Source organism: Arachis stenosperma, chromosome 7 (genome assembly GCF_014773155.1).
Source record: "Arachis stenosperma cultivar V10309 chromosome 7, arast.V10309.gnm1.PFL2, whole genome shotgun sequence".
Classification (NCBI taxonomy): domain Eukaryota; kingdom Viridiplantae; phylum Streptophyta; class Magnoliopsida; order Fabales; family Fabaceae; genus Arachis; species Arachis stenosperma.
In genome coordinates this window covers 9,896,880-9,907,966 of record NC_080383.1, presented here as the reverse complement: position 1 = coordinate 9,907,966, position 11,087 = coordinate 9,896,880, and the positions used below count along the sequence as shown (strand labels likewise).

Sequence of the window (11,087 nt, the reverse complement as noted above, 5' to 3'; positions counted from 1 at the left end):
GTTTTTGAAGTCTTTCAATAAAACTTATAGTAAAGTAAAGATTTTGAGAAAAATCATTTTGTATTGATTTTAAGAATTCGGTGTCATTACAGTTAACATTAGTTAAAATCATTAATTTTTTATCTATTAATTTTGATAACTTAATTATTTCTTCTCTTAAATCTTCTAATTTACTTTTTTCCATTAGGTAACGCTTTTCTTTGTGAAGAGCTACACTTTTAACTTAGAAGTGTAGCTCTAGCCACCACTAATTACCATAGACATAGCCACCAGAGACTTGGCTTAATTAGATTATATCGGAAGCTATATTCTTTCTATATAAGGGTCTATAAGGCAGAATATGTTTATCCATCTCTCATTTACATATTTTTCTTCCTTCACAAATACTTTTGGCTTCTTTCTTGAGTAGACATGGCGCTAAGTGGTAAACTTAGTGTTGAAGTTACGCTCCAAACACCAGCTGCAAAGTACTTCAACATCTTTATAACTCAATTCCACACAAGCTTCAAAACATTTGTGAAAGAATCCTTGAAGCCAAGATGCATGAAGGTGATAACTGGCATGTCCCTCATTCGGTTAAGAATTGGACTCTTCTCGTAGGTAATAATTAAATGGTTAAATTAGTGCGTAAGTTCTTATAAATTTTTTAAACTTATAATTAGATTTTTATATTTTAAAAGTTTTTAATTAAATCTCTATATCGGTTTTAAATTTATAATTAATTCCATTTTTTAGAGTAAATATTATAAAAATATTTTCGTCCATCTTACATTACTAGCAAATATGTTTTTGTCATATTCCGACGTTCAATATTTTTTGAACGCCAAAGATGCAATTAGAAATTTAAAACTGGCGTAAGGATCCAATTAAAAAATTTTAAATGTATGCGTCAATTATAAATTTTATGAAATTATAAAGACTAATAGAATAATTTAACCTAATTTAATCGACATCCAAATAAATATTTTTTTATATAAATTAATATATACATTTTTTTTGAGTAATTGTTTATTTTAATTGATTATTGTGATAAAAACATAGATGGCAAGCCATTTAAGTTGAAGGAAAAAATTGAAGCTATTGACAAGGAGAACAAGTCAATTACATACAACTTTTTCGATGGAGACATAAGTAAGAACTACAAAGTCTTTAAGGTCTTTCTTCAAGTGTTTGAAAAGAGTGATGGTGGTGCCTCAATTAAATTCACTATTGAATACGAGAAAATCAATGAGAATGTTGAAGCTCCATATGGATTCTTGGAGTTCTTTGAGAAGAGTGCTAAAGATATTGATTCTCATCTTCTCAAGGCATAGATAGATAGCTGCATATCCAACAGCTATTTATGAAGAAGAATCTCAACAACATATAAAATAATGTGTTTGGCTATATATATATATATAGCTTGTGGTTAATATTATTAAGAGGTTTTCTTATATATATAATAATTGCAATAATCAATCTTGGACACGAACAATATAATAAGGATGGTTGCTGCTGCTTGCTTCGGCTTTTCATCCTTCTTGCTTTGTATATGTGTGCCAATGATTTCTCGTTTGAGTGTGTTGTGTACTTGTGTAATATATAATAAGTGGGATGTTTTTCATATCCGTGTGTTTTATTTATTTATTTATTTTTGTTTATTTTTGCCAAATCGTCTCAACATTCAACTGTACATTTGATCATATATGTTTTAATTTTCCAAAATAAAATTTGGTATTTACATCTCGTGACAATAATAACATAAGATTGCTTATAAGTTGGTCTTTTGACGTATATAACAAGCTGGTTAGGGAGCCAACAAAAACCAGCTAATTTCTTTTTACTTCTTTCATCACCCACCATCACCGTCGATTGCCTCCTTGTTGTTGTCGACCACCCCGCCTTCCCCCTCTGCCAACTGCCACCCATCCTCCTAAATCCTAAATTCTAAGTACTAAATCCCAAATTCTGAATTTAAAATCTTAAATTATATATTACTAGAAAAAAAAATATAGAATTTTTAAAATTAAAAAATATACCCTAAAAAATACTAAAAAGGTTAAAAAATTAACAAAAAAAAAAGTAACATTTAAAGACTTATGCTGCAAAATATAATATTTTTGCATCAATTTAAATGGAGAACTGCCGCAAAAATTTTAGAAATTTTATGTTTCCACATAGTGGTTGCGAAATAAAAGTTTGAAAAATTTATAATGCCAAATAGCATAGCAGTAGTTAAAAAATATGTAAAAAATAACAATAAATTTTAGATTTTGCAAAAAATAAATTAACACAATATTTTGATATAGTGACAATTATGTTAGCAGTTGCTGAAAATTGTTACGAATTTATTTTCTCACACCTTAAAAAATAACGGTTATTAAATGCTGATAATTTGTTTTACAACATGTTACGGCCTGGCCCAATGGCTCCCCGGGTCGACCCGACCCGATCTCCATCCGACCCGGTCATGTCACCTCCCACTGACCCGGACACGCATCCCGTACGGCTCACACGTGACCATGGGACAGCGTCTTTGACGAAATGGGCCTGACCTCATGAGGGGCCCAGATCTGACACGTATATAAGGGGAAAGCTGGCTCTTCTCCCAAGGTACGTCACATTTTCCCACATAACTTTTCCCACCTGCACACTAGCTGACTTGGGCGTCAGAGTGTCTTTGCAGGTGGCACCCCCCCTCATCATCTCTCCGCGACCAGTGCTCGGCTACTCGACAACCCGCAAGCAGTGCGATCCAAGTTAAGGCGCCCTCACCCCTACATCTGTCCACCCGACCTGTTCGGAACCCGACACCGAACATTGGCGCCGTCTGTGGGGATCGTCTAAATGGAAGTCGTACTGGGTCCCGGCGACCACGCTCGGGCAGCCGGAGCGGAAGGGGCAGCCTCCGTTGCCTCGCAAGGGGGGCGGCGGAGGTCCCCCCATCGGCGCACGCGGACACGACCATTCGGAGGAACGGGCGGCGATAGCGCCATAATAATGCAAGAGCTACGCCACAGAGTTCAGAACCTAGAACGGCAGCTTGCCGACCGGGAACGGGATGGACGGTCTACCGATCCGAGCTATACCCCGTCTCCCGAGGACGAGGAGGAAGACTCCCACCGAAGCCGCCTGCGGACGGAAGCGGAGAGCTCGCGGGAGGAGTCACCCATAATGAGGAGACGAAATGACACGATCATCTACTCCCGCGGCAGACCGACCCATCGAGCGACAAGAGGTCGCGAAGACGGAAGAACACGACAACCTGTGATAATGGGCGTCACCCCGTTCCACCGATCCATCCTCGAGGTCCGGCTGCCGAAACACTTCGACAAGCCAACAGACATGAGGTATGACGGAACTCAAGACCCTCTAGAACACCTCACGGCCTTCGAGGCCAGGATGAATCTGGAAGGAGTGGGAGACGAAGTAAGGTGCCGAGCCTTCCCGGTAACCCTAGCTGGACCAGCGATCAGGTGGTTTAACGGCCTCCCTCAAGGTTCCATCTACAACTTCTCGGACATCAGCCGTGCATTCCTGGCCCAATTTACAACGCGAATAGCAAAGGCCAAGCATCCTATCAACCTTCTAGGGGTAACCCAGAGACAAGGAGAGCCGACCAGGAGATACCTAGATCGGTTCAACGATGAATGCTTGGAAATTGACGGCTTAACCGACTCGGTGGCCAGTCTCTGCCTGACAAACGGCCTCCTCAACGAGAACTTCCGAAACACCTCACCACGAAGCCGGTTTGGACAATGCACGAAATCCAAACGGTGGCCAAGGAGTACATAAACGACGAGGAAGTCAGCCGAGTCGTGGCTGCCAATAAGCGGCAGTCCAGTTACGGCCAGGCTCGGCAGTCCGGGGGCGACAGTGAGAGAGCAAGAGAAAAGGGCAGGGAGGAGGCATCAAACAAAGCACCTAGGTCGTTCCCTCGGGTCGGAAAATTTACTAACTACACTCCACTCACCCTCCCCATCGTGGAAGTTTATCAACAAATAGCTGAGAAAGGAATTCTTCCGAAGCCCCGACCACTTAAGAACCGTACGGGAGGAAACAAGAACCTTTACTGTGAGTACCATAAGGGATACGGCCATCAAACACAAGACTGTTTCGACCTGAAGGATGCACTAGAACAGGCGATAAGGGAAGGAAAGCTAGCGGCGTTCTCCCATCTCATCAGGGAGCCGAGAAGGCGTTATCGCGATCAAGACGAGGAAGGCAAGACACGTTCGGCCAAGCGACGACAGGAACCCGAAGACAGAGACCATGGCCTCACGGTGATAAACGTGGTAACGGCAAAAAACGCTGCGCCAAAATCCCAGTCGGCACATAAGAAAGACGCCAAGGTACTGGCGATCTCATCCCCGCCAGTGCAAAGCTCCAAAAAACCTCCATCCATCTCTTTCGGCCCGGAAGACCAATGGTTCAGCGACGCCCCGAAAAACCCCCCCATGGTCATAACGGCCAGAGTGGGAACCGGCCTCGTCAAACGGATCCTTGTCGATACAGGAGCTGATTCAAATATCATGTTCCGCAACGTTTTCGACGCACTAGGGCTAAAAGATGCCGACCTGATGACTCACCAGCACGGGGTTATCGGGCTAGGCGACCACTTCATCAAACCGGACGGAGTCATTTCCCTACCAATCTCGGTGGGGCAGATCCGAGGTCGAAGGTCGGCGATGGCCGAGTTCGTAATTCTCCGAGATTCCACAGCCTATAACATCATCTTGGGGAGAAAAACAATCAATGATTTTGAAGCCATAATCAACACCAAGCTGCTGGTTATGAAGTTCGTCACTGATGATGGATCCATAGGGACCATAAGAGGAGACCTCGAGACGGCGGTCGCTTGTGACAACGCCAGCCTTTCCCTCAGGAAGAAGTCCAAGGAAGCATTCGGCGTGTTCTTAGCTGACCTTGATGCCAGAGTAGAGGACAAGCCGAGGCCGGAACCGGAAGGGGACCTCGAGAAGTTTAGAATCGGTGACGAAGAGGAAAAGTTTACATTCGTTAACAAGAACCTCCCACGTGAGCTGAAGGAGCCTTTGATTGAAATGGTAAGGGCCAACAGGGACTTGTTCGCCTGGACACCAGCCGACATGCCAGGCATAGATCCAAAAATCATCTCACATCACCTAGCCGTTAAAGCAGAAGCGCGCCCAGTGGCTCAACGAAGAAGAAAGATGTCGGCAGAAAGAGCAGAGGAGGTAGCCAAGCAGACGGCCGGCCTCCTAGAAGCAGGCTTCATACGTGAAGTAGACTACTCGACATGGCTCTCGAATGTGGTATTGGTGAGAAAGCACAACGGCAGGTGGAGAATGTGCGTGGACTACTCAGACCTTAACAAAGCATGCCCCAAAGATTGCTTTCCCCTCCCCAACATAGATGCACTCGTCGACGCCGCGGCGGGATACCGGTATCTGAGTTTCATGGACGCCTACTCCGGTTACAACCAGATACCGATGCACCGTCCCGACGAAGACAAGACGGCGTTCATAACGCCAGGAGGAACTTTTTGCTATAAGGTGATGCCGTTCGGCTTGAAAAATGCGGGGGCAACATATCAAAGGCTGATGAACAGAATATTCCACGACCTCATAGGGAAAATGGTTGAAGTTTACGTGGACGACATCCTGGCAAAAACAACACGACCTGACGACCTCTTGGACGACCTGGCGAGTGTATTCGCATCCCTCCGTCGACACGGCATGAGGCTAAACCCCCTCAAATGCGCCTTCGCCATGGAAGCTGGTAAGTTCTTGGGATTTATGATTACTCAGAGAGGGGTAGAAGCCAACCCTGAGAAGTGCCAGGCAATACTCCAGATGAAAAGCCCAGGTTGCATCAAGGACGTCCAGAGGTTGGCAGGACGGTTGACCTCATTATCCCGGTTTCTCGGGGCTTCGGCAACGAAGGCCTTACCATTCTTTAACCTCATGAAGAAAGGGATGGCGTTTGAATGGACGCCCGCGTGTGAAGAAGCCTTTCGGCACTTCAAGGAAATCCTGGCAGCACCACCCGTTCTCGGGAAGCCAAAGGACGGAGAACCGCTATACCTGTACCTCGCCATAACAAGTGAAGCCCTGGCCGCAGTTCTAGTACGAGAGGACGGGAAAGCTCAACAACCAGTCTATTTCATAAGCAGGGCATTGCAAGGGGCAGAGTTAAGGTATAGCAAGTTGGAAAAGCTAGCCTTAGCACTTCTAACTTCTTCACGAAGGTTGAAACAATACTTCCAAAGCCACCAAGTTGTCGTCAGAACGGACCAAGGAATCCGGCAAGTACTCCAAAAACCCGACCTGGCGGGAAGAATGATGACTTGGTCCATCGAGCTCTCCCAGTATGACATACGGTACGAGCCCCGACAAGCCATTAAGGCACAGGCGATGGCGGACTTTCTAGTAGAAGTAACGGGAGATCCGAGCGAAGAGGTGAATACACGGTGGAAGCTCCATGTGGACGGAGCCTCCAACCAGACCTTCGGAGGTGCCGGGATCATCTTGGAGAGCCCGGTGGGGGTTGTATACGAACAGTCGGTCAGATTCGAGTTTCCCATCTCAAACAATCAGGCAGAATATGAAGCCCTTATAGGAGGCTTAACTCTAGCAGCAGAAGTCGGGGCAAGAAGACTAGAAATATGCAGTGATTCCCAGGTCGTCACCTCCCAAATAAACGGCAGCTACCAAGCCAAAGACCCCTTGCTGCAAAAGTACTTGGAAAAGGTTAGAAGCTTGAGCCAAAAGTTCGAAGAGGTCACAGTCCATCACGTCCCTAGAGAAAGGAACACACGGGCAGACCTCCTATCGAAGTTAGCTAGCACAAAGCCGGGAGAAGGGAACCGATCTCTCATCCAAGGCATGACGAGAGAACCAGCAATCACACTGCACGTGACAAGCCTAAGTCCCTCATGGCTAGACCCCATCACCGACTTCCTAGAACACGGCAAACTCCCCAGTGATGAAAAGGATGCGACAAAGTTGAGAAGGGAAGCGGCCAAATATGCCGTCATCCAAGGGCAGTTGTTCAGGAAAGGGCTCAACCAATCCCTGTTGAAGTGCTTACATCCCGACCAGACGAACTACGTCCTAAGGGAAGTCCACGAGGGCTGCTGCGGGCACCACATAGGGGGCAAGGCCCTAGCGAGGAAACTAATCCGAGCCGGATACTATTGGCCGTCGATGATGACAGATTCTAAGGAATTCGTCAAAAAATGCGTAAAGTGCCAACAAAACGCCAACTTTGCCAGGGCACCGGCCTCCGAGTTAAGCTTGCTGACGACTTCTCGACCATTCTCTTAATGGGGCGTCGACCTCTTGGGACCTCTCCCAGTCGGCCCAGGGCAAGTCAAATACCTCATTGTCGCAATTGATTACTACACCAAATGGATAGAAGCCGAGCCGCTGGCTAGCATATCCTCGGCCAATTGCAGGAAATTCATGTGGAGGCAGGTGATAACGCGATTCGGGATACCGGAGGTCGTCATCTCCGACAACGGCACGCAATTTACTGACAAGAAGTTCATGGAATTCCTTAACGGCCTAGGCATAAAGCAAAGGTTCTCTTCGGTTGAACACCCTCAGACGAACGGGCAAGTGGAGTCTGCCAACAAGGTTATCCTTTTAGGGCTAAAAAAGAGATTGGACAACAAAAAGGGTGCTTGGGCCGACGAGCTAGCATCGGTTCTCTGGTCTTACCGAACAACCGAGCAATCCTCCACCAGGGAAACCCCTTTCCGACTAACGTACGGGGTGGATGCGGTGATACCCGTAGAGATCGGAGAACCAAGCCCTCGGTTACTTTTAAAAGGGGTGGAAGAAACCGTAGAAAAAGACCTGGTAGATGAAGCCCGAGAAATGGCCCACTTGACAGAAACAGCACTAAAACAAAGAATGGCTCTGCGCTACAACACCAAAGTGCTCAAGAGAGAATTCGAGCCCAACGACCTCGTCCTAAGAAGAAACGATGTCGGCCTGCCAACTCCCGGAGAGGGCAAGTTAGCGGCAAACTGGGAAGGCCCTTACAGAGTCAAAAAAGTGATGGGAAAAGGAGCCTTTAAATTAGAAAGACTTGATGGCAAGGAAGTCCCGAGGACATGGAACGCGGACAACCTTAGGAGGTTCTATCCCTAAAGGACGGAACGACATGCCGGCTAATCTAGCTAAGTGGTTAATTTGTCATTTGAACTTCATAGTAGCTTTCAAGTCTTTTATGTGATTACCGAATAAGATATACTTGTACAAATTCTCCACCCTATTTTATCTCCGTTTTTCAGATAAACCATCTCGTCATGACTAACGACGACACCTGACCCGGGACTGATCACCCCGGGAGATCATCAACTACCGTTCTAACGAATAACTACACGAGAGGCCACGGGCCGCCAGAGTAAACGGCTATAAACCAAAAACGGTTAATAGAAACGATAACGCAATCAGACGAGTAAGAAAGACTTTATCGCGACAACACGAGCAAGCGATCAAAAAGTCATTGTTCACGAGCCAAAATAAAAAACGGCTAAGATTAAATTGTTCATAAGCCAAAACGGCCAAAATCAAGACTGTTTACAAGCCAGAATAAAACGGCTAAACAAAAAACGATGAGACAAAGAGTTCATTTCTTAGGGACATCGACAACTTGGCCATCCTTAATAATCTTAAAGACACCGATCGCCGATGTATCGAACTCAGGGGCAACGATTTTAATTTGAGCTTTCAGGGCTTCCTCGGTGCCCAAAATCGCGCCTTTGCCCTGTTTAACGACGTCTTTGTACTTGGCCTTCCATGTTGCCAGTTCGGCCTCCACGGCCTGCTTCTCTTTCTCGACTTCGGCCGCACGCTTCTGCGCCGCGCCTACCTGTTTCTCCAAAGCCATCTCACGCTCGACCAACCGTTCAACCGTCGCGTCCGATTCCTTTTGTTTTGCCTCAGCAGTTGTGGCCTTCTGTTCGGCGGCAGCGGCTTTCTGCTCGGCAGCGGTGGCTTTCTTCTCGGCGGCGTCCAATTTTTCTGAAGATTGAGTCAGCTGCTCCCGAAGGGTCTCAACTTCACTTTTTAGCTCATTATTGGCCTTCCCGGCAGAATCCAACCTCCGGCGGAGAGACTCCATCCCGGACAGTTTGAACTCGGCCTTCCGAGCTATGACCGCACCGCGCAGAAGAGTACGGTACATCCACCTCGCCTGCCCGGCAAGGGATGACTCATGGAAATACTCCTCGGTACCGGGGATCAGCTGGGTGTCTATGAAATTTCCGGCATCGAAATTCCTTTCCATAACGGTAAGGACGCCTTCAGGACTAGACGACACCGTGGATGCCTTCTTCCTCTTTCTCTTCAGGCTGGAGACCTCTACCACCTCCTCCTCATCATCCGGATTGGGCACCGAACCCCCAATCCCGGTCACCTCACGGATAGGGGAAACATGGACCGCCTTGCCACCTTCAACCGTGGCACCCTGAGCCGAGGTCCCGATCTCGACGGTTGCGGCCTTCTGCTCGGGAACATCCTGGCCCTCCGGAGGAGCATCGGGCCCCTCGGGGGCAGGCTGCTCGTCACCCTCCTCGTCGTCACCGCCGGCAAGAAAGGTTTGAAACAAGTCGGCAAGGCCCGTCACCGACGCAGACATATCCACTGCAGGAAAACAAAGAAGGTCGGTTAGTCGCCACATAATATCAATAAAGGGAAAAAGACAAAGGGCAAAGTAAAAAGTTTCTCACAAATATAATTACGACCGGACTCCCGGTCACCCATGAGGAGATGGGGATTTACTGGGTTCTTCCCAAAAACCGCCATCAACACCTCGGCAATCTGCTTATCCACCTTCGACATACTCCTATAAGCCACCTTAATAAAAGAATTGGACCCTGCCCCGAAACTCCAATAAGTCGGGATGAGCCGTACCCCCTCCAAAGACAACCAAAAGGGGTGACGACCTTTGACAGGGCGGACCTTAAAATATTTGTCCTTAAACCCGTGGTAGGAATCTTCGAACAAACCGAAAATCTTCCGACCCTGGGCAGCTCGGAAGGACATGAATCCTTTTTTATGTTTCCCCTCCTTGGAAGGGTTTGTGAGGGTAAAAAAGAAGAGGAAGACATCCACGGACACCGGCAGTTCGAGATATTCACAGACCATCTCGAAACAGCGGATCGAGGCCCAACTGTTCGGATGCAACTGCGACGGTGACACGGAAATCCGATTCAAAAGCGCCATTTGAAAGGCTGAAAACGGAATACGAACTCCGACTTGAGTGAACATGGCTTTGTAGAACCAAATCCAGTCGGCGACCTGGCGGGGATGGAAGTTGATTTCGTACAACCGCTCGTGAGGAGCCGGGACGAAAACGTCGTAATTGGCCTCCTCGTCAGTCCCGCCACACAAGTACCCGGCTTGTCGGAACTCGGTGAGCTCCTCCTCGCCCATTTGGTTGGGTGATTCGCTCACGTCGGAAACAACCCAGGCATACGGATCATACGCCGCGGGGTTAACGGAAGCCCGGGAGACCGTTCGAGCCATACCTACACGGGGGGATCATCCAGTTAGTCTAAGAGATCGGTAGATCGGTTGCTCAGTTCAACCACACCACTACTCCCCAACTAAGGACAAAACACTAGAGGTGGACAGGGAAAAGCCTACCCTGGAATGGCTCCCCCCCCCCCTCTAACACGCATAACCGCCATGAAAGGCCACACAACAGAGACAGGGCCATACAGCGAACATACAAAAATAATGCACAAAAGAGAGTGGGATTCGAAAAATACCTGAATTAATGGAGTGGTTGTTGAAGGAAGATGCGAAGAGAAAGGCGCACAGTAGCACTGCAAAGGAGTGTTGTGTTTTGGGAGCAAGAAGAGGGCAGAGAAGAGGAAGGCACAAAAAAGAGAAAAGTGCTCAAACTGCCCTGTTTAAAAACCACCCCAGGAAGCGCGAAACGGCTAAGGGCAAAATGGTCCTTTCAGCGAGGGTTTTTCACCCCATTATGAGCATTTAATGCTCGGCACGTGGAACGAAGCGACGAAACGGTTGCTGGCGCAACCAAAGGACACGCGCGCAGAAGACGCGTCCTCATCACGAACGGCCGACCAGACGACCCCGAGCAAGAAA

At 47.4% G+C, this 11,087-nt stretch overlaps 1 protein-coding gene across 2 annotated transcripts; it reads left to right on the top strand.

Moving 5' to 3' along the window:
• Window positions 1-364: 364 nt before the first annotated feature.
• Window positions 365-1,587, top strand: LOC130942170 (MLP-like protein 34). 2 transcript variants are annotated; one of them, XM_057870866.1, is made up of 2 exons: window positions 365-559; window positions 1,042-1,587. In XM_057870866.1, the coding sequence occupies exons 1-2, from the start codon at window positions 412-414 to the stop codon at window positions 1,311-1,313; spliced, it is 420 nt and encodes a 139-aa protein (XP_057726849.1). In that variant the 5' UTR covers window positions 365-411; the 3' UTR covers window positions 1,314-1,587. The 2 variants fall into 2 exon arrangements, with proteins under 2 accessions (XP_057726849.1, XP_057726850.1); XM_057870867.1 differs by having other exon boundaries at window positions 365-600.
• The last annotated feature ends 9,500 nt before the right edge of the window (window positions 1,588-11,087 follow it).